The sequence below is a fragment of the Myotis yumanensis genome, unplaced genomic scaffold (genome assembly GCF_028538775.1).
Source record: "Myotis yumanensis isolate MYYU_CA2020_CCGP unplaced genomic scaffold, mMyoYum1.0.hap1 SCAF_4, whole genome shotgun sequence".
NCBI classification, from domain to species: domain Eukaryota; kingdom Metazoa; phylum Chordata; class Mammalia; order Chiroptera; family Vespertilionidae; genus Myotis; species Myotis yumanensis.
The window spans coordinates 95674009-95695906 of NW_027223755.1; the positions used below are offsets into that span (position 1 = coordinate 95674009).

The 21898-nt window shown below is 42.7% G+C and overlaps 1 protein-coding gene across 1 annotated transcript in view; it reads left to right on the forward strand.

The window, feature by feature from the left end:
• The window catches only part of USP7 (ubiquitin specific peptidase 7), a 70224-nt gene that overhangs the window by 37493 nt on the left and 10833 nt on the right, over positions 1–21898 (forward strand). Inside the window, exons 3-16 of the mRNA XM_070413001.1 lie at positions 3808–4006; positions 6157–6295; positions 6931–7019; positions 9424–9532; positions 10428–10558; positions 11036–11090; positions 12065–12145; positions 12243–12333; positions 14753–14835; positions 16834–16943; positions 18315–18471; positions 19590–19734; positions 20052–20182; positions 21416–21550. Of these exons, the coding sequence (XP_070269102.1) occupies positions 3808–4006; positions 6157–6295; positions 6931–7019; positions 9424–9532; positions 10428–10558; positions 11036–11090; positions 12065–12145; positions 12243–12333; positions 14753–14835; positions 16834–16943; positions 18315–18471; positions 19590–19734; positions 20052–20182; positions 21416–21550 (1655 nt within the window). The remainder of the gene's footprint in view (positions 1–3807; positions 4007–6156; positions 6296–6930; positions 7020–9423; positions 9533–10427; positions 10559–11035; positions 11091–12064; positions 12146–12242; positions 12334–14752; positions 14836–16833; positions 16944–18314; positions 18472–19589; positions 19735–20051; positions 20183–21415; positions 21551–21898) is intronic.

Below are 21898 nucleotides of genomic sequence, written 5' to 3' on the forward strand. Positions count from 1 at the left end.
GTTGCACTTTCTTCCTGGTTTGAATTTTAGGTGCTTTTTGAAAGACCCAGGAGTAAGAGAATGAAAAAAAAATCATTTCTATTTGATGGCAAAGGGGGCAGGAGGGAGGTGGTTCTCGTTCTAGGCGTAGAAGCCTTGAGGGCAGCATTTTCCCAGCCATCATGTGTATTTCAAAACACTCTTCTACAAGACATGTGTGTTGTGAATCTAGGAAGTTTGAGGAGTGCTAGGTTAAACAAGTTTCTGTAGTATAGATCTCTGAGTCATTCAGTATCCCAACAACTTTCTCCAAAAGACTCTTTGTTAATGATTCCCCAAAACTCTGGACTTTAGAACCCTTTTCCCCTGAAATCTCCTTTTAACACCTCAATCTGGAAAACACTGGATTTCAATGATCAATGCCTTAACTGTGCAGAGAGGCCTTAGTGTAAGGCACATTTCCTATACAAAAGTTAAGCTAATAGTTTGGAAAAATGTTTGTGGGGTAGAGGGCATAAATCCTGTTAACACTGAGTTGTGGACAAGTATCAAATCATTTCCTAGTTGTGCGCACCTACTATACTTTGATGTTAGTGTCTTACTGTCTTTGCTGAGATGACCATGAGAAGTTTTAGAGCAAGTGCAGCCTCGGCAGGTCTAGGGGGATCTAGATTGAGATTGTTGGTACCCATGAAACAAATTTTTGGGAATTCACTAGGGCTTTGTAAAGACTTGTATTCTAGACTTGATACAATCAACTGCAAGAGTGCCATTTGGGAAAACTTCACTCTAACCTTCCTGATTCAGAAAATCCAAGTATTTTATGCTCCTCTACTTTTTCACGAAACTAAACCTCAGGCCAGTACATTGGCCTTTGACCTGTGAAGATAAGGTTGTTGTAAGAATAGGCATAGTGGTAGCTGGGGACTAGATGGGAGCTGCTGCTGCTGCTGCTTTTCAGAGACAGGATGGGAAAGTAGCGGGTTATCAAGTTTTCTGATTGAGGATGTCTTGATGGCAGCAGTTAACACAGCTCATTGTTCTATTATTTATAATAGAAAGATTCTTGGAGTGATAGGTGCCCTGTGGCATCCTGGCAATTTAGAGTCTTTGTTTGGATGAAATACTAACACTGCAGGATGTGGAGTATCCTTCATAATTCCAGGTTTACTGCTTTCTTAAAACACTTTTAATTTTGAAGTCATTACAGACACAGGAAGTTGCAAAAATTGTACATAGAATCCCAAGGACCTTTCATTTATTTTCTTGGGCAAATACTTATATTAGCCTGTTGTAATTCCTTATAGGGCTGTAGCAGGCCAGCCTTATCTGTCAAAGGTGGGTTTCAAGTAAGCTTCTCTTGTTTTGACCTTTTTGTATTCAAAGTAATTTGAATTATTAGTATAAATAATTTCCAGTGATAGGGTAAGATTTCTATTTACTTGATTTCTATTTATGTTGAATTTCCTGTTTAGGAAGATAAGTTCTAAGAATGTGCCTTCAGTGTGAGGCAGAATCTCACATCTAGTGTGTAATTCAACGAGTGTGAACCGAGTACCATGAGCCAGGTTGGCACCAGGCTCAGGGCACTGAGCCTCTGTCGGGCCTGCCATCGCGTGGACTCAGTGCCACGCTCACTTCACTATTATTGAGTCCTATTTAATATTGAAAGATGAATTTAGAAATTGACTTAAATTCTGAAGAACAGAAAAGCACTGATAGGTGTCAGTTTTTTATCTATATAAGAATCTAATCCTACGGATAGCTGAAAACAAAATCAATTAGAAGAGAGGTGGGACCTTGCAGCCTCGAAATCTTTAGGCCCCAGGAGTGAGTGTCCTGGGGTGCTTTTCGATTGGTTCTGTTCAGTTCTTCAATCAGTGTAAAGCAGGTCAGTTTTGTTGGGGTCTGTGTTTGGTGGAGTGTTAGAATGGCATCCTACAAATCAGAGGCAGGGTCATTGTGCTTAGCGTTGACAAATCTTGAATATTAAAACTCCCGTGGTCACTTTGTAAAACACTTTGGATAAGATGAGCCAGTAAACCTCAGGGAGCCTCAGTTTCCTTGTCTGTAAAGGGGGAATTAAGTACTGGCTGTCCTTGCTTACCTTGCAGGATTTAAGTACCACTCAAATGTGACCTATGTGTCTATGCAAAAGTGGCCTGCTTTTCTCCTCAGCCATTCCATACACCATTCTCTTGAGCAAGTTTCTTGCCTTTTCAGTGGACTTTATTATCCATTAAAGGGATTAGGGTTGCCTGCCACTAGGAGAGGCTCGAATTCAGAATGCAGTCACCTCTTAGATGTGCTTAACCCCTGCTCAGCTGCTCTCCTTTTAAAGGGCTTCACTGTAAACTGCAGAGCAGTGTTATGTGTAGGAAAAATTCTTAGGGATGAAGAAAGAGTGTTTAAAAGAAGGTAAAAATGCTGTCACACATACATTTGGTTTTTCTTTTTTTTGGTAAAGAATATTAACCTCTCATGAGGACTGATGGACATGTTTTCCTAAGAACAAATCAGTTAGTCACAAATCAAGCAGTTTGTGTACACTGAGAAGTCTGTATCCTGAGCACTTGGCTGTCTCGGTGCAGTGTAGAGACTGAAGGATGAAGGGAGGGAGTGTTCTCTTAACCCGCCTTTCTTCCCCTAAGCCTCCAGTCTCATTGGGGACCTCAGGAGCCAGTAGGGCAGGATGTCAAAATAGTATTGATTCTTAAACCCTCCCTGCCCGTTCTATTCTGTAAAGTAACTGTGGCTCCTCAAGGTGTAGCCCTTGGTCCCCTGCCCGCCTGTAAACTGTTCCCAGTCTGCAAGGGGATAGGTACAGAAAGTCAGAGGAAGCATTTAGAAGCATGTACCTTGCTGTGGCAGTTTTACGATGCTTTATTATGAAGTGCTGGCAGTGATAGATTGGCGGGTGGCCTTGGGAGGACCACTCCTTCACACAAGGAGTCTAAGAAGTGTCGATATGGACACTGCTGGGTTTATCAAAGCTAATCTGGCGCTTGTGTCAATTGTAAATGAATAGCCACCATCAGTAAAAGCTGGAATTCTAAAGTTTGTGACATTAGTTGAATGTCTAACAGGCACTACAACAACACATTGGTTTTTATTGGAGAAAATCCTAATTCCTTAAATTTCCCTTTAGTATCATTGAGTAATAAAGAATACCAATTTTTTTCTTTTTCTTTTTTCTTTCTTTCTTTCTTTCTTTCTTTCTTTTTCTTTTTCTTTTTTTTTTTTTTTGCTAGGGAGTTCAGGCTGATTTTTCACAAAAATTATGAACTAATGAAGTTATTTAACCTTTATTTGTAGGCTAACTTTTCAGCAATCTTTTTGTCTCTAAACAGTGCCGCGCTTCCTTGGGGAATAGCCCTTTACCCGAAAGGCCACCAGTGTTTGCAAGTTCAGCACCCCCTTCGTTTTTCCTCTTCAGCTTAGCCTAAGTCTCAAGGCTTTTTCTTTTCCCCCCACAACCCCTGACCTTGACAGATGTCACATGTTTCATCCCTTCTCTCCAAAGCTCCTCCATGCACTAAGAATTATGTGAGAAGTAAGAAGTAGAATAGCTGTTCTTATCACACTGGACTCTTAAAAATCTAGGAGGGAAGGCAGGTGTGTGTTAGCCTCCTGAATTTGGGGTTTCATTCACACAGAAGCTGCATATCATTGTGCTGTTTTAGGTTATTAGTAAATTGGGCTGATGTTATTTTTCCAGAGAGCTAGGTTTTAGCTAGTTGATGTTGTGTAGAATAGTTTATTCCTGTTTGTTGGTGCTTTCAGGGCTGTTTTACGGGCTCTGATTGACAGTCACGTGTTTTCTTGCAGACACGAGTTGGCGCTCCGAGGCAACCTTTCAGTTCACTGTCGAGCGCTTCAGCAGACTGAGTGAGTCGGTCCTTAGCCCTCCGTGTTTTGTGCGAAATCTGCCATGGAAGATTATGGTGATGCCACGCTTTTATCCAGACAGACCACACCAAAAAAGCGTAGGATTCTTTCTCCAGTGCAATGCTGAATCTGATTCCACGTAAGACAGTTTAAATGATGCAATTACAAATCCACAGATAGTTATAATACATTTGGCCTCTTTTTGATTTTTTTTTTTTAATTTCCTTAAGCCTCTACAGTCCTTTGATTTTAAATTAGATTAAATACATTTCCCTCTTTAAAACTCACCGGTAGGTATTATATCCAAACTAAAAAGATATGTACTTTTCTTGCATATACAGAACTGAAGTGTTTGTATGAACACGGAATCAGGGCCCAGTGGATTAGCTGAATACTGGTTACCAGGCTTAATTCCTTTTCAGCAATAACTCTCCAAGGGGAAAATTTGGTTAAAAAAAATTATTTAGGCTTACATCTTTCTCATTTTGTGTTAATCAGTTCATATGGGTTATTCAGAAAATTCAAATGAAAACATTCGAGGGTTCTACAACATGAGCCTACTTCGCTTATTTTGGAGAATAAATTTTTATTCATGTAATTTCTAAAAAGAGGTGGTATACTATTAAATGTCTTTAGAAAGAAGAAGTGTCTTTGGTGGTCCCTCCATTCAGGTAAAGCCAAAGATTAGAGGTTTCACATTTTCTGCCTACTTCCAAAAGCTTCTTTACTCTTCTTTCCTTTAATTAAGAATTGTCACTGTTCAGCGTTTATCAGTTCCCCTAGTTGTGACACTGTTTGAAGGGATTCCAGACCACTTTGTCACCAAGCTGCTTCCTTGGACCACATCTGCATAGACTCCCTGTCACCTCCTGATTGTGGCTCTTTGGTGCCCCCTGGGGAAGGTTGTTCCCCAGAGGGCACTGGTTCTAGTTCTGTTAAAGCTCCAGGGAACACAGCTCATTTTATTTTTTATTTTTGAATTTTTAGGAAGTGCCAAGCCCATTTTATGGTGCGGCCAGGGCTGTATTCAGATTAACAAATTTTTCCCCTATGTTCACATTGTGATCAGATCTGATGAGTATTGGGCTAGATTCTAGTCTAACAGCTTTAGCCTGAACAGTTGGGAAGCACAGTGAGCCGTCCACATCCAGCATAAAGATCCAGAGCAAGTGGAAGTGCCGAGGTGACAGCCCTGCTGTGCTAGGTATTTCAGTGAGTTTGCAGCCCGTTCAAAGTTCATTCCTTTATAAGCTCTACTTGCATTGTAAACCTTATGGTGGACTTGTAAAGTGGCATATCCTTTTGGTTTTTAAAACGTTTTTATTTTCTTCAGAGAAAGGAAGGGAGAGGGATGGAGAGATAGAAACATTGATCTGCTCCCTACTGGGGACGGAGTCCACAACCTGTGCATGTGCCCTGACTGGGAATTGAACCAGAGACCTCTTGGCTTATGGGTCCTCGTTCAACCACTGAGTCACACCCACTGGTATCTTTTTTCTTTATAAACATCGATCCAGAGGACCTTTGTGTTCTCAAAACGTGACTGACAGCATCTGTGGTCATGTTTCTTGGTTGTGATTCGGTATCCATGCTTAGAGTTTCTCAGGAGGCCTGTGTGGAAGGTGCTCTTCAGAACTTGACAGCCACAGCACATATGAGCCACCAGGGGCAGGAATGATGCTTAGAAGTGATGACAACTTTATTAGTAGAACCATTTTTTCCCTATTCTTTTCTTTCTTTTAAATGTATTTTTTATTGATTTCAGAGAGGAAGGGAGAGGGAGAGAGAGAAACATCAATGATGAGAGAGAATCCTTGATTGGCTGCCTCCTGCATGCCCCCCACTGGGGATTGAGCCCACAACCTGGGCATGTGCCCTTATCGGAATCAAACCTGGGACCCTTTGGTCCGCAGGCCAACACTTTATTCACTGAGCCAAACCAGCTAGGGCTTTTCCTATTCTTTAGAAAGAATATCAATAGAACTATAATCTGACCCCAAAACTGTAGTCTCTTATAAAATCTAAACATGTATTTTATAGATACACCTATAAGAAACTTGAAGTAAACTTTTGAAAAAATAATAAATAATAAAACCATGGGTTAAATCAGTACATAGGGGCACTCCCAAACCCTTTCAGCCTTTTTCTCCATTAAAGGTAAATGTGTCCTCCTCAATCCCTCCAAAAGGGAAAAACAATAAGTATGGGAATTTTTGTGTGCTGTGTTCTTAAAAATGTAAACATCAATGAAATATGTTACCTAAGTCTTAGATTATTTTCTTTAAACAGGTCGTGGTCTTGTCATGCACAAGCGGTGCTGAAGATAATAAATTACAGAGATGATGAGAAGTCATTCAGTCGTCGTATTAGTCATTTGTTCTTCCATAAAGAAAATGATTGGGGATTTTCCAATTTTATGGCCTGGAGTGTAAGTAACAGTGGGTTTAGCCTGAATAACCTGAGCATCATTCTGTGTTACCCTAAATCTTTTATTTTTCAATGCTGTCTGTTTATTTTAGAATAAGTTGGCCAGGTATCTATATGTGGTTTTGTTTCCTGGCTAAGCTTCTAGAAGCCAACAGGACTCAAGTCTCAACATTTGGTCAAAATTGATAAGTTGATTAATAGCTTTCCTGTTAGGTACATTTCCTTTAAAAGAAATAATACCAGTTGGGGTCCTTTCCTGAGTCAGACATAGAGCAGGGCGGTTGTAGGTGCCTTCCTGAACTCTCCAGTCAGTGCATTTTGGCTGCTTTTTGCAGAGGGGGAAATAGTCTCCTAGCACGGGCTCTCTGGAACGCCCATCCCTGCTTTGATGAGCAGACACTGATCCTTTAATTTCCATGCTGTGGCCTTGCACCCCCATTGCCTCTGGGATTCCTCCTTTTGTTCAGTGAACAGTTTAAAATAAACCAAGAACACTACAAAACGAAGCATAATTGGGATGCTTGAAAAAGTAGCGTTTTAATTTATTAAGCACAGGACACTGGGATAATTGTCTTGTTGGAATGAAGGGAGCATTCGTGTGATCTTATGCAAGTTGGATATTTTTTTTTTTTATAGGAAGTGACTGATCCTGAGAAAGGATTTATAGATGATGACAAAGTGACTTTTGAAGTCTTTGTACAGGCGGATGCTCCCCATGGAGTTGCGTAAGTTTTTCTTTAATTGGGTGCTGTTAATGTGTTTTGTGCTGTAGTGAGGGCAACATTCTCATACTATCAGAGACGCATGTATTCCACAGATAAGCACCTTCTCTGTGCTGCCCCTTGGCACACATGGAACACACAGATATATATGCAGCTTCACATTCACTGCTTTGTTTATTAGATTTATAGAGCAGTTTTCTTATGCCAGACCCTGCTGTGTATTAAGAATATAATTATAGGGTCAACAAGACAGCCTTGGGTTTCTGTCCTCAAAGAATGTACATGCTGGTCTGGTAAAGGAGTAAGACCAGTATGTAAATAACTACAGCAGGAGGTGGCTCTGTTTTTATTTTGAAGAGGTCAGGAATGTACAATTTGGGAGCATCAGCGTGTGCTGAAGGGGCCTTGGCCCACTGAGCGGTGAAGTAGTGAGTGGGGTGCCACAGAGCTTAGAGGAGGGCCTGCTAGGAGATGTGTCTGTCACTCATCCAGGAAGGTCTGTGTGCAAGAGGAAGTGTTGGCCTTAAAGAGTGGATGGGTGACTGGGTGATGAGGAGGGACAGTGGAATTTGGGAGTAGGGAGAACAACATGAGTGAAGACACTAGCAGGGAAGTTTGGGATTGGGCAGAGTATCAGGAAAGTGTGCAAAATGGAACTGAAGGCTGAGATGATAAATTGGGATCATGTTATAGAAGACCAACACATTTAAAATAATATATTTCAGAGTGGAAGGAAGAGGGAGGGAGAGAGAGAGAGAAACATTAATAATGTTTCAATGATGAGAGAATCATTGATTGGCTGCTTCCTATCCGCCCTCCATGGGGATTGGTATCGAGCCCACAACCCTGATAAGGAATCGACATTCAACCACTGAGCCACATCAGCTGGGCCCAACACACTTTTTAAGGCCCAAAGCGAAATGATAATACTCTCTCCAGAAAGAAGTTAAGTGACAGACAGATTCCAGTGTCTTGCTTGTGATATTTTGTTTCCATACGGCCCTGCTCTTGGTCAAGAGTGCACCATTGGTTGACCCCAATGGAATGGGGCAGAGAGCAGTGGAGTGGCCCTGAAGGAGCTGTTACTTAGTCCAGGTCCTGGCTAATGTGGCCTGGGGGGTAGCACTGGGAATTTTTTTAGAAGCAAATAATATTAATTAGTTCTATGTTAATTGGACTGATACAGGAGGAATTAGACTTTTTTTTTTTTTTGAGTTGCCTTTTCAAAACACACGCTGTATTATAGTATCAGAAATGGGGGGCTGAAACAAGGTATTGCTAATTTTTTTGATCTCCTCCCCACCCCCTTCATTTAAAAACACTTATCCCTATGTCTCTTGTCTTAAAAAGTAGATTGGGGTTTTCAGCCTTACCAATCAAAATATTAATTGGCTTAGCCACACTTATCAAAACTTATTCAGCCATTATCACCTTTATGGTTATAGTTCTTAAAATAACAATCTGTAATTTGTAATTCTTGCATTAAAAAATTACTTTTACACACATGTGCAAATTTTAACTGGGCCATTTTGACACACCTTGAGTGTGTTTGCAAGGCCATGAACTAACCCCTGGAATTCAGAGTACTGTTGACATTTGACCTCATAATAAATACCTCCTAGGATTGGTCACACTTAGTGCAATCACGTTCATATCTTTTCACTACACACACACACACACACACACACACACACACACACACGGGAAGGTGGAGATGGAGGTGGGGGATTGTCCTGCTTTCAGGTGGTATCCTCTTCAGCTTCCTGTTTTGGCGGGGGTGGGGTGGGATGGGGTGGACTATTAACTCTGAGGGAAAAAAATCTATCTTCTAACCAACCACCAAAAGAAAAGACTAAGAGAAAAAGCTATAGATGTTTAAAAGTCTGCATCAGAACTTGCCTGTACACATGCTTATCTTTTCTGTGTATATGATTACAGAAAAGAGGGGTCTCAGCTATTTCCACTTCTTGCTGACTACACATGACCTAATGTGCATGTAATAGAACCACAGTGGGGTCATTTTGATAGAAGTACATAGAATTTAAGCCCTGTCTCTGAGTGCTAATCTTGGTAAATGATGGCAATGCTACCATCAGCAGATAGTGTTTTAAGCTGCTTCTTGAACACTGAGATTGAATTAGCTCTGGTCCACACACTTGGGCGGACAGTCAGTGACCATTGAAGGGAACCTTATGATAAGAACTTTTGGCCTTGGTGTCCTCCATGTCACAGGCCTAGTTGATGAGTTGTTACCTTGGAGGATGCTTGGCCTTCATTCCTGTGTCAGGATGGTGGGAAGTGAAATGTTGGCCACCATGTTGACATCTCGTCGAATAGCTCCACACACATTGCAGAAGCAAGGGGGTGTCCTGTGCAGTTTTCCCTCAACCTCAAACTGATCTTGTAGGTGGGATTCAAAGAAGCACACGGGCTATGTCGGTTTAAAGAATCAGGGAGCGACTTGTTACATGAACAGCCTGCTGCAGACTTTATTTTTCACAAATCAACTACGAAAGGTAAATGGATGGTATTTCTCTCCCCAACCTCCACCCACCCTTTTCTCTCAAGTATTAAGGCACAAGCAAAACTCTCTTGCCAACTTTTGTCTTATCTTCCCGTATCACAGTGCTGTCTCCAGAGAGGGCCCCTGTGTTATGCTTGTGCATATTTTTATTCCTTAGTGTTTGGACACTTTCAAAGCTAACTGGGGTGATCAGAAGTTCTGTACAGCTAATAATCCTTACTTTGAGCTAGAAATAATATGGGTTTGTTTTAAATCTGAAAGCCGTGAACATCATTTGAAAAGTTCTTTATAAAAAAATTCTTCAGAAAAAAAAATTATTCAGTTAGAAAACTACTGGCTGTGACATACAATTTTCAGCTATTATAGGTAAAACTTATATTTGTAAGAATAGTTAAGCCAGAACAAACCTCCTTTGAATCTAACGTAGGAGAGAGCCGTGAGCAGCATAGAGCAGTGCAGGCAACACGGACTCCTGGTTGGGGGGCACCACTGGCTGGTCTGCTGGCTCTCTTTATGTTTGCACTATTCTTCTAGTTAATTACCATAGAAGGATTTTATCCTGGGGATAGCTGAATATGGATAGTTTCAGTAGCATTTGTTTCATCAAATCTTTTGTTTATAAGTAATATTAAGTTTAAAAATGTTGCTCCGAGAAGTATGACATAATTGTGGTTCTCTTTTGGATGGTGAGCTATAGGTAATTTAAAAAAATGATTTTGTCTTGTTTTTCTAGTTTGTTTCTAAAGACTTTTATGATTTAAAAAAAAAAACACACACTTTGTGGCCTATTTAGGGGATAACTAAAAGTCTTTATTAAACTACCTTAGCCATTGTGATATTAGAAAGTATACTTTCACATCAAATTTCACTTTTATGACTTCTTTTAGGCCGTGTACATGATGCCAACAGAGGGTGATGATTCATCCAAAAGTGTCCCTTTAGCATTGCAGAGGGTGTTTTATGAACTACAACACAGCGATAAGCCCGTAGGAACAAAAAAGCTAACAAAGTCATTTGGGTAGGTATTCAAATCTGCCTTTCCATTCTGCTGCTTTTCTTATGGATGAGTGAGTTGCTAGAAGAAAGGGAGCGTAGTGTAGGCATTTAATTATGTCAGAGTGTTTTTATCATTGCATTTTATTTGACCTCTTTGGAAAATAGGGGCTTGGTTTTAGAAAATTGCTTGAGGAATAAGTCACCACTTAAAGCTTTACCTGTCAGGAAAAGGGCACGTATAGTTTTTAAGTGAATGTGTACTTACTTACGAACATGACCTCTTCTTGCAGTAAAGATAAAGTTGTGAACATTTGGGTGTCCTGATAAAACTTAGTTTATCTTTTAATTACAGCCCCCCAAATAATCTCAGAAAATGAATTTAAGAATAGTGGCCGATTATTTTACTGTGTAGTTTTTTTTTTAATCCAAGCTGCTTCTTAATTTATTCTTATTTGAAATGTCAAAGTTTCAATATAAACGTTCATTTTCTCTTTCCAAGGTGGGAAACTTTAGATAGCTTCATGCAACATGATGTTCAGGAGCTATGTCGAGTGGTATGTATTAAGCTATCATTGTATACTACTGACATCTAATATTTTGAAACACTGTCTGCTGTTTTCAAGTAAAACCTCAGACCTACCTCATGTCACTATAATTCAGATATACCCATCTTTGTTCAGGACCAAAATTAGGCCAGAAGGAAATAGCAGTATCTATCTAGTTAAAAATCCAAAAAGGATGAAAATAAGTTATTTGAAAGGGAAGTATGAGGGGAAACTCAAATTTAAATAGGGGGTAGCATACGTTTAATGTGTTAACCTGGAATATCTACCCGAGTCGTTACAAAAGAAATCACAGGTTGGCTACATAGCCGTCCTGACTGCCCTGCTGCACTTCAGAAGGGTGACTTCTGTTATTGCCCTGCAGTGTCCAGGCCCCTCCTTTGCACAGATGTTCTGATTGAGGCAGAGCTCTGTGTGGGTGATTCTCCCCCAAACCAGCTCTAGCCACTAGCAAATCCCATTCTTCCAGTTGCGATGAAAGACACACAAACACACAACATGACATGGCTATTCAAGGTGATTGGCTGGGCAAGGTGTGTTTTCTTTTTTGCAGCACTAGCTGGGTTGAATCCAGTTCATTAAATATCCATGGACAAACCAGTCAATCCTGTTGACAGGCTCAACCTCATTAATCTCTTGGTGTGGACCAATACGAGTTAAGTTTAGTGCTCAATTTACATGCTTTTCCACAGAGGTAAAATGAATATAAAAAATTCTTCTAAAGGCACTACAGATTACTAATTCATTCCAAAGGCTGGATAGAGAGTTAATCTCAACTGTTGCATGTAGATATTTTTGTAAATATCCAACCAAGGAAGAAGATTTTGTATGTTTTTGATAATTGCATGCCAAAGGTCATAATATTTATAGTCTAGAATTTGACCATTGAAATTTCCTAGTCAAGTTGCAAATTACTGTATATTTATTAAACAACATTTTCCTAAAGCCAAAACTTTCTCTTCCAGTTGCTTGATAACGTGGAAAATAAGATGAAAGGCACGTGTGTAGAAGGCACCATACCTAAATTATTCAGAGGCAAAATGGTGGTATGTGGCTCTCTCTCTTCAAGAATGATTTTAAAATACTTTAAAAATGCTAACAGTGTTCTGATTAATACTCACACCATGTCCCCTTCTTTTGTAGTCTTATATCCAGTGTAAAGAGGTGGACTATCGATCTGATAGGAGAGAAGACTATTATGACATCCAGCTGAGCATAAAAGGAAAGAAAAACAGTAAGTTGTGTGCATGCAATGGCCTGCTGCCTGTCTGGTAATTTCTGTTGTGGTTCAGTGCTTCCTTACAGAAGTGCTTGTCATTGAACTGGAGCATAGACAGCCACGTGCCCAAACGCTGCGTGCACAGCTCACCCAGTGAACACGCACACGCAGCCCTGCCCGGCCCTTCCCATCACTGAGTCCTCCGCAGGGGAAACCACTAGTACTTGAGTTTCTAACATCCTGTTATAGGTTGTATTTGCATGTTGTAAATATTTATGTGAGATGTAGTGCCTTTCTCACTTTGCTCAGCATTATTTCTGTGCAATTCACCTATGCTATGAGTAGCAATAATTTGGTCATTTTCATTGGCTTACAGCATTCCCCTTTGGAAATGTATTACAAGAGTTTTGAAACCATCTTGATAGATGTCTCGGTTGTTTTCACTGTGAGGCTGTTAGGCATAAGCTCCTTGGCTGGCCATGCTTATTTCTGTCTCCGGGGCACATACATACTCACATTTATGGTGAGTGGGATTGCTGGCTCACAGGGTACACACATGTTCAGCTTAATAGATAAAGGTTTATCCCCCCGCCCAGCAATGTGTAGGAGCTATCAGTTACCAGATTGAATGTTTTGGTGGGAGAATGGTGCTCTCTGGGTTTTAATCCACACTACAGATCATGAAGTGGTCACTTTTTCCAGTACCTATTAGTAATACGGCTATCTTTCTGAACATAATGGAATACAGTTCATAAAACTTGCAGCCAAGGACATTAAGTTATAACCACCTGTGTGATTTCTGTTGAATCACCTTTGTCATCTTCATGGCTATGTTTGCCGGCTTTGTGGTATGCCTGGTAATCTTTCATTGGATGCCAGCTGTTGTGATTTTGATGGGTATTGCATGCGCTTAACCTTTGTTCTAGGGCACAATTAAGTTATTGTCAATAATTTATTTCAAGTCTTGCTTTTCACCTTTGTCAGGTGGGAGCACAACAGTTTTTAGTTAAGGGCTAATTTGTCCTCACAACTGAGGCAACACCTAAGTTTCAGCCTGAATTCCTAGGAGGCTTTCCCCTGAGGCAGGAGGGAACACAGACCAGTGTCAGGCTGGTGTGAGCTCTGGGGCCAGTGCCTCTATCGGTGAGGTGGTTTGTCCCCCAGCCCCAGATAATGACCTGCACTCACCGAAGGCTCCAGGACCCTGTGTGCGCCACTGGCGCTCTCTTCCTCCACAGCTGTCTTCCCTTGGGCTCCCTGTCCTACACATTTGAGCTTCCTTGACCCCTCAGGCCTGTTTGAGTTTCTCTTCCCTGGAAAGTACGCGTAGTTGGGATACTACGGGCTCTCTCAGAGGTCATCGCTCCGCACTGCCTGTCATCCAGAGTGTGGGCAGTGTTGTTTTCCACGCAGTCCAGGGTTTTACCCGTCCAGTGCAGGAGAGGAAGTCCGGCTCCTGTTACTGTCACCAGTAGCACAGGAGGCCTTCCTGTCTGCACGCCAGTTCTGGGTGGGGTCGCTGAGGCGTTCCCCCAGAGTGGGGCTCGCCTTTTCACTCTTTTTGTGTAACAGAATTTCATAACGTAAGTGATCACCAGTGTATCAATCTTTGTTTTTGGTGTCCTAAGAACATCTGCCCTGAAGTCATAAGATATTCTCTTATCTGTTATTGTTCTGTCCTTTCTGCTTATCTACAACCCACCTGTAATAGTTCTTTTTGCATGTGTGGGATGTTAAGATTGATCGCCACCCCTCACCCCCTCCACATGGATGTCAAATGGTCCCATCATATTCTCCTCACTGCTCTGCGATGCAGTTTAATGGACACTTACATGATATTTAAAGTGCACATCGTATTTGACATGCGTATGGGGGGGATTACTTTCATCTGATTAGTGAACACATCCGTCATCTCACGTGTTTCATTCCTGCATTTCTTTTGCAGAGAATACTTAAGTTCTACTCTCAGCACATTTCAATTGTACAATACGGTTTTGACAACTATAGGCACCATGTTTTACACTAGATCCTCAGACCTTACTCATGTTATATCTGAAAGTCTGTGCCCTTCACTACCCTCCCTACTCACCCCCCCCCATTCCCTCTCACTTTCTACACTCTTAATAATTGTAGCTTTATAGTAGGTGCTTGGGTGACAATTTATTACTTGCTTTCATTAAAATCTTAGAACACCGACTCCATGTTATTTTTGTAAGAACCTTAGGAAACCATGTCATGAGCATTTAGGCCTTTGCTGGATTAGTGAAGGTGGTATGGCAAGTTTAACTGCTCTCTGTTTGGGGCTGAGAGGTACTGCTCGCAGTCAGTCAGTTACATTCCCTTCCCTGGCATTCCTAAATGTATGGCGTTGGCTTTATTGTAATCAAAGCTTTACTGATAATTTCGGCTGACTTTTTCCTTTCTCTCTTTAAAGTATTTGAATCATTTGTGGATTATGTGGCAGTAGAACAACTAGACGGTGACAACAAGTATGATGCCGGGGAGCACGGCTTGCAGGTAACTTGGACATGTGTACCAGTGTCTTGGTGTAGCTTTTCACTTTCACTTTCTTCTCAAATCTTTTGCTTAATTGTGAACTAACAATTTCCTCGTAACTTTCCATATGCTGCTGTTATTTAGAACTCAAAAGGATTTCATATCTTAGCCTGGACAGTATATATTAGAGAGCTCTGAGTGTGTGGCTGGTGGGGTTGAACAGGAAGGGGTAGCGAAGGTGTTAGCAGGACATTGAAGCAGTTTGTTGTCAGAGGTAGAACTGTCACCGGCACACCTGAGGCTCTGTCCCCTTGTTTGACGACTTTTCCAGTTCACTCGTTCGTTACTCGGTTTCTCCCGTTCCTGGTGTCAGTGCACGGGCTCTCCTCAGTTTCTCCTAGTCACACATAGAATTTCCTAGGCACGTGGAGTCTGCATTTGCCTGGTGGTAACAGTTTTCTGAGGATCCTGACTCCAGAATGAGCAGTCATTTTCTGTTATCTGTTCCATGATACTTGGTGCCCACTTGTTTTCACATTGCCCTTCAGGAGCTCTGGGCTTCTGGCAGAGCAGGGAGCGTCCACAGTCAGATAATTCATGGTACTGATGTGCCATTTAGCAGTGGGCCACAGGCCTGCTCTTCTGCTTGGTCGGGCCACTCGGGACACCAAGCAGTAAGTCACCTGGATGTGCCAGGACATACCTGTGTTACTCAGGAGAGTTACCCTTATCCACACTGGATATTTGGGGTCTGGGCGAGCAGTATGTATTTCAGCATCATAGTCTCAGAGGACAGTGGTGGAGAAATAGTTCTTTTATTATTATTTCAGGGTGTATTGAGACCATGCCAGTCCTTTGTGTGGCAGTAGGTTCTGGGATTTGTTTTTCCTTCCAGATGCCCTATCCCCTTAAATACACTAATGCACATCATAGAGCATTGCCAAGTAGCTTGCCTGACACAGCCACCAGTTCCTTTAGGTAGTCGTTAAAGTGCCGAGGGAAAGTCTAGGTTGGAAATCAACCTGATGAGGGTCACAGGTGGCCTGGAAGTGGTTGAGTTGGCAAAGGCTTACTTTCGAGAGGGAAAAAGCATTGGCTGAGGTGGAGCAGAGATGGGAGAGGCGTGAGCGCTGGGCAGGCACAGGCCCCGGAGGAGCCGAGTTTGGGAGTTGGGGTGTCTGCACAGGCAGCAGCAGGGAGAGGCCATGTTGCTGGCACTGACTTGGAACGTTCTTCAGATGTGGTTTGAGCAGTAAGCGCTGTGAGTGTGCTCCACAGTAAGATGGAAGTCTGGGGCAAGGTCGCTGCTCACGGAGAGTCCCCCAGCATAGCCGCTCGCTGTGCGGCTCTGTCCAGGTCTTCCTAGCACTCCTTCGCTTGCGTTACTGCATTTGCTCTTAGGTTTTTCCACCTGGTCGTTTTTTCTGTGCTCTTCCATATTTTTCATAGTGTTCAATGACTATAAAATATGTCAGATATAAAATATGTCAGAAAGTGACCAAACCTTAATTTTCTCAACTATTCCCTTGTTGCTGGATATCAAGATAGAATGTCATCCTTAGGGAACTCTCACATGCAGTAAATATAGGTCTAAATATTTTTTTGTTTGTTTTTGTTAATCATCACCTGAGGATATTTTTTCCAAGATTATTTAGAGAGAGTGGAAGGGAGGGGGGAGACTGAGAGAAATATGGTTGTGAGAAAGGCACTTCGATTGGTTGTCTTCCTGCACTTGCCCTGACTGGGGTTGGGGATAAAGTCTGCAACCCAGGTATGTGCCCTTGACTGGGAATCAAACCCATGACCCTTTGGTGCACAGGCCGACACTCTAACCACTGAGAAACACCAGCCAGGACTAAGTCTAAATATTTTAAAGGCACCCTAGATGGATGCCTATACATCGCCTCTCCCTATCAGAAGTCCCTAGCACGTTCCAGTCTTGCTGAGATACTGCTGCTTTCATTGCTTCAAGAAATAACTAGCTTTCAACTAAATTTGCATTTCTTTTTCAATGTTCAGGAAGCAGAGAAAGGTGTGAAATTCCTAACATTGCCACCAGTGTTACATCTACAACTGATGAGATTTATGTATGACCCTCAGACGGACCAAAACATCAAGATCAATGATAGGTAATCTAAGTGGGTGTGGAGGTGTGAGTTAATCGTCACTCGAGTTTTCGGGGGAGGGGTGTTAATCTCAGTGCTTTTTTTAGTCTGTATATGTATTTCAGTCTCATCTCTGATGTATTTAGGTTTCCCTTCTACCTAGGTGCCCAACAGCTGTCATTTTAAAGGAATACTTTTGCTTAAAATTTGAGCTGCTCTTGTGTATCGCCCTCAAGGAGCCCTAGCCACTCTGCAACGTGGCAGGTTGGAGTCTGTGAGGAGGGTGTTCCCCACTCCACAGACTGCAGTACCAAATGCAGTGTTATATTTGTCTAAACAAGACTCTCCGATATATTGTAATATCTCAGTTGGTGTTGACTTGTAGAATGTGGTACAATTTTCAGGAATCCTGAAGTAGGTGTGCGTGTGCCTTATTCCAGGTTGGTCAGCCACCCTTCAGACTCGAGGGGGAAATGTATGTAACACAGTCAGATTGCTTGCCACCAGCTGGGTTTTGGCTCATCTGCTTATCTCTTGTCATTCTTTCCTGTGGAGAATAGAAGAAATTGTCTCCACCAGACCCCACAGACTGGCAGTCTGCAGACTGAATCCAACCTGCTGGTGTGTTTTGTTGGGTCCTTACCTTGGTTTTGTTCCTATTTTTATTGGAACTTATTATACGATTTCATATAAAAGTCCATATTTCTGGCATCTTTTAGGAATTCAGAATATTTGGTGACACTGGGCCAGAATTCCCATGGCTCAGGCACTGCCCTGTTGGGGTCAGTGTGCATGCTCTGCCTCGGGCCCCAGCTGCCCAGCTCACTTCCTTCCTGCCTCTGACAGCACTCCCAGTTACCATTTCATTTAAAAGCTATGGAGCCAATAATTGGAAAATAAGTAGAGTCCAGGGTATTTTTAAAAATCATAGGGTGGGGTTCTTTTTTACACGTCTTCCTCCAGTTTTGATTTCCCCACATTTCTCAGCCTGCAGGATACCCTTAGTGGTCCCAGTCCTGCACTGTCAGAATCACTCATTAACATACACGCAGAATTATTTCCATCCTAGAAAAATCACTGTGTACATTTATCACAAGACTCACTGTTGTGTTGTACCCTTGGATTGGACGTTCTGTTAGGTATGTCAGTGCTTTATAGCCATTTTTCTCACATCTAGCTTCAGACCTTATATTGACATATAAACAATGATTTGTTCTCATGAGTAGGAGCTGCCTCAGAAGCAGTTCATAGGGCCTCCCTAGTCAGATTCTTACTTCACTTTCCAAATAAAGATGAGCCAGTCAATTAGAAGGTCTAGCAATAAATAAAGCCTAGGAGAGAAATGTTTTACGTGTAAATGAAACCTGGATTTCTTTAAAAATGTTTTTTTAATAGGTTTGAATTCCCCGAACAGTTACCGCTTGATGAATTTTTGCAAAAAACAGATCCTAAGGACCCTGCAAATTATATTCTTCACGCAGTCCTGGTTCACAGTGGAGATAATCATGGTGGACATTATGTGGTTTATCTGAACCCCAAAGGGGATGGGAAAGTAAGTGCTGGGCAGGGCGGGGCTGGGTTGGGGAAGGGGGGTGGAGTTGGATGTGATTGCCTATAGGGGACTTACTCTGACGCCAGCTCAGCCTTTCCTGTTCCTCCTGATCGCTTGTTAGCAAACAAGCCTTCTTGGCCTCTGATTGATCTGTATGTTCTGATATGTATTAATTGCTGATACTCTAAAGTTGAATATTAAATTAGTGATCATACTTTCCGATTGTATCTCTGTTAGTACTGAATGTCGGAACTCACAGAATTCCTTTACAACTAAAATGAGGCACTTATTTTCCACCTAGGAGTAACAACAGAATAGTTCTCTGCTACCTGGGCAGGGAAAGCAGCATTGATTGTATGGTATTCCACGTGCCCTGTTGTCCACACTGTGCAGTGCTCCATCTTTCTTGGTTCATGTGGATCTCATACATAATCTTCCCCAAGGGAGCAAGTGAGGGTCTCAGGATCTGTGTCCAGCAGCATAGGGCCTGGGAGGATGGCAAAGTAGGAGCTTGCCTGGCTCATGCTAAGGGAACCCTCACAGCATCTTTAATTGTGAGGCTGAGTACCATTTAAAATGACTTAATCCCTGATGAAGAGACTGGAACATAGCTTCGAACAGCTCTGCTTTTTTTTAAAGTCAGGCCCTTGCTCTGATAATCTATCCATAATAATAAAAGTGTAATATGCTAATTAGACTGGACAGCTGAACATCCTTCCGGACGACCTTCCAGACAAAACCGGGGCTGCGAGGGTGAATTTTGTGCATTGGGCCTCTGGTCTATATATAAAAGCCGAAGCGACGATTACGACCAGTTGACCAAACAACCGGTTGCTATGACACGCACTGACCACCAGGGGGCAGACACTCAGCACAGGAGCTGCCCCTGGTATTGGTCAATATGCTCCCACAGCCAACCTCCTGCGGGTCCTCCTCCCGGCTGGCCAGCCCCAGTCACCGGCCAGGCTGAGGGGCCCCACCTGTGCACGAATTGGTGCACTGGGCCTCTATCTAGTGTGTCATAAGGTATAGGTGATCTGTTCTAGGAAAACCCGGGTGAGAACTTGTGTGCTCAGAGCACTATCTCTCTGCTGATGTCTCGTTGCTCTCCTGTCCAGTGGTGTAAATTTGATGATGACGTGGTGTCAAGGTGTACGAAAGAAGAAGCAATCGAGCACAATTATGGGGGCCATGATGACGACCTCTCCGTCCGGCACTGCACGAACGCATACATGTTGGTTTATATCAGGGAGTCCAAGCTGAGTGAGTAGAGTGGCCTGTCGTGCTCTGCACTGTGGGGAGCTTTGTCGTCATTTCATGAGTCATTGCTGTGGTGTGTAGGCCATGCTACAGGGACCTCAGCTGTGTCTCCTGTGCAAACCCATGCTCTGATTAGTCTTCCTTGTTTACAACATCTAGAGGCAGGAGGGGTTGGGCTCGTGGGCCGTGATGTGGACTTGTGGCACCCAGTCGTTTCCCTTTACTAGATTGCTATTGCAATGATGACATGAAACGGGGACCTTCTAAGAAGGGGAAAGGAGAACCTGGCAGAGGTGAATGAAGATGCATTTGTCCTGCAGGTGAGGTGTTACAAGCTGTCACCGACCACGACATTCCTCAGCAGCTGGTGGAACGACTACAAGAAGAGAAAAGGATCGAAGCTCAGAAGAGGAAGGAGCGGCAGGAAGCCCATCTTTACATGCAAGTGCAGGTCAGCCTCAGCCTCCTGGGGCCCTGGTGGGAAGGGGGCTGGCATGAACCTGGGCTATTGCTGACAGATCAGAGATTGCTCCAGGCAGCCCTTGAGTGTTATTAGCTGAGTGACTGTGTAGGCCAGTTTCCCGACCATTTGGAGTATACAATTTAGTTCAGGGTAAGGACATAGATATGAGAAGTACCAGAGCACCAGTACATTAAAGTATTTGTAAAAAGTGTCTTAAGGGGTTAGAGGGGTGAAGGCCTCAATGGAAGGGTGCGTAAGAAGGAAGGGAAGGCTCCCATCGGGAGACGAGCACAGCCCAGATGGGGTGTGGGCGGTGGCATGCCTGGCCATGGAAAGCCTGACACAGTATGGAGAAGGCAGGAGAGGTCCAGCAGGGAGGTGAACTTCCAGGTGGTCCTGGTTCATGGCTCAGTAGTGATTACCTTCCTGGGAAAAGGTGCATTGTGTATCGCCCTCCTCCCTTTTTTGGTAACAGGTTGTTACTGATTTTTTTTTTTTTTTAGAGAGGAAATGAGAGGGAGAGAAATAGAAACATCGATGAGAGAGAAACCTCAATTGCCTGCCACACGCCCCCTACCGGGGATTGAGCCCACAACCCTGGCATGTACCATGACCAGGAATCAAACTGGCAACCTTTTGGTGCATAGGATGACACTCAACCAACTGAGAGACACCTGCTGGGCATATCATATCTCTATATTATTTGGTGATCACATTATACATGGATTTCTAGCTGATGCTTTTAGATGAGTTAAGAATGGCTGCATGAAAATGTAGGCTTTTGTCTTTCTAAATACATACTTAATTTCATTCTTAGTCATTTTGAAACTTTTCTCCTTGGGTCTTCTGAAGAAGCAAGACTAGTTTTCAGCATTTTACTATTTGAACTTACTATTTTTTTTAAAATCCTCATCCTAGGATGTATTTATTGATATTTAGAGAGAGGAAGGGAGATAGAGATAGAGATTGAGAGAGAGAGAGAAAAAGAGAGAGAGAGAGAAACATCGATTGGTTGCCTCTCCTATGCACCCCAACTGGGGATAGAACTCGAAACCTAGGTATATGCCCTCACCGGGAATCGAACCCATGACCTTATGGTGCTCAGGACAATGATCCAAACAGCTGAGCAATCCCGCCAGGGCTGTTTGAACTTGTTCTTGATCAGCATGGTCTCATTGTATTTGTGTGTCAGTTGTTCTGTGTGTTTGTGCATGTTTTCAGATAGTTGCAGAGGACCAGTTTTGTGGCCACCAAGGAAATGATATGTATGATGAAGAAAAAGTCAAGTACACTGTGTTCAAAGTGCTGAAAAACTCCTCGCTTGCTGAGTTCGTCCAGAACCTCTCCCAGACCATGGTGAGTGCCAGCTGCTCTGCTGATGGTTTATTTTGACTTCCACGTGCCACCCTCTTTCTTTATACCTGGATAAGACAGTACTTTTGGGGGTAGGTGCTGTGTGCAGGCTGCCTGAGAAGTGAGGTAACTGACCTGCACTCATTTCCTTCTGGGTGGTGCCTGTGTCTGCCCTGTGACTACTGTTTCAGCTGAATCAGCAGTGAAGGAAAGTTGAATGTGAACTCGAATCTTCTCTTTTCTACCCCTTCCTGTGTTTCTTTTTTTCTTTTTCCTTTTGTGAAATCGTCACTTCAGTCTTGGAATACTAGTGATCCTGAAATCAGGGAGATCTATGATTATTTTTCTTTT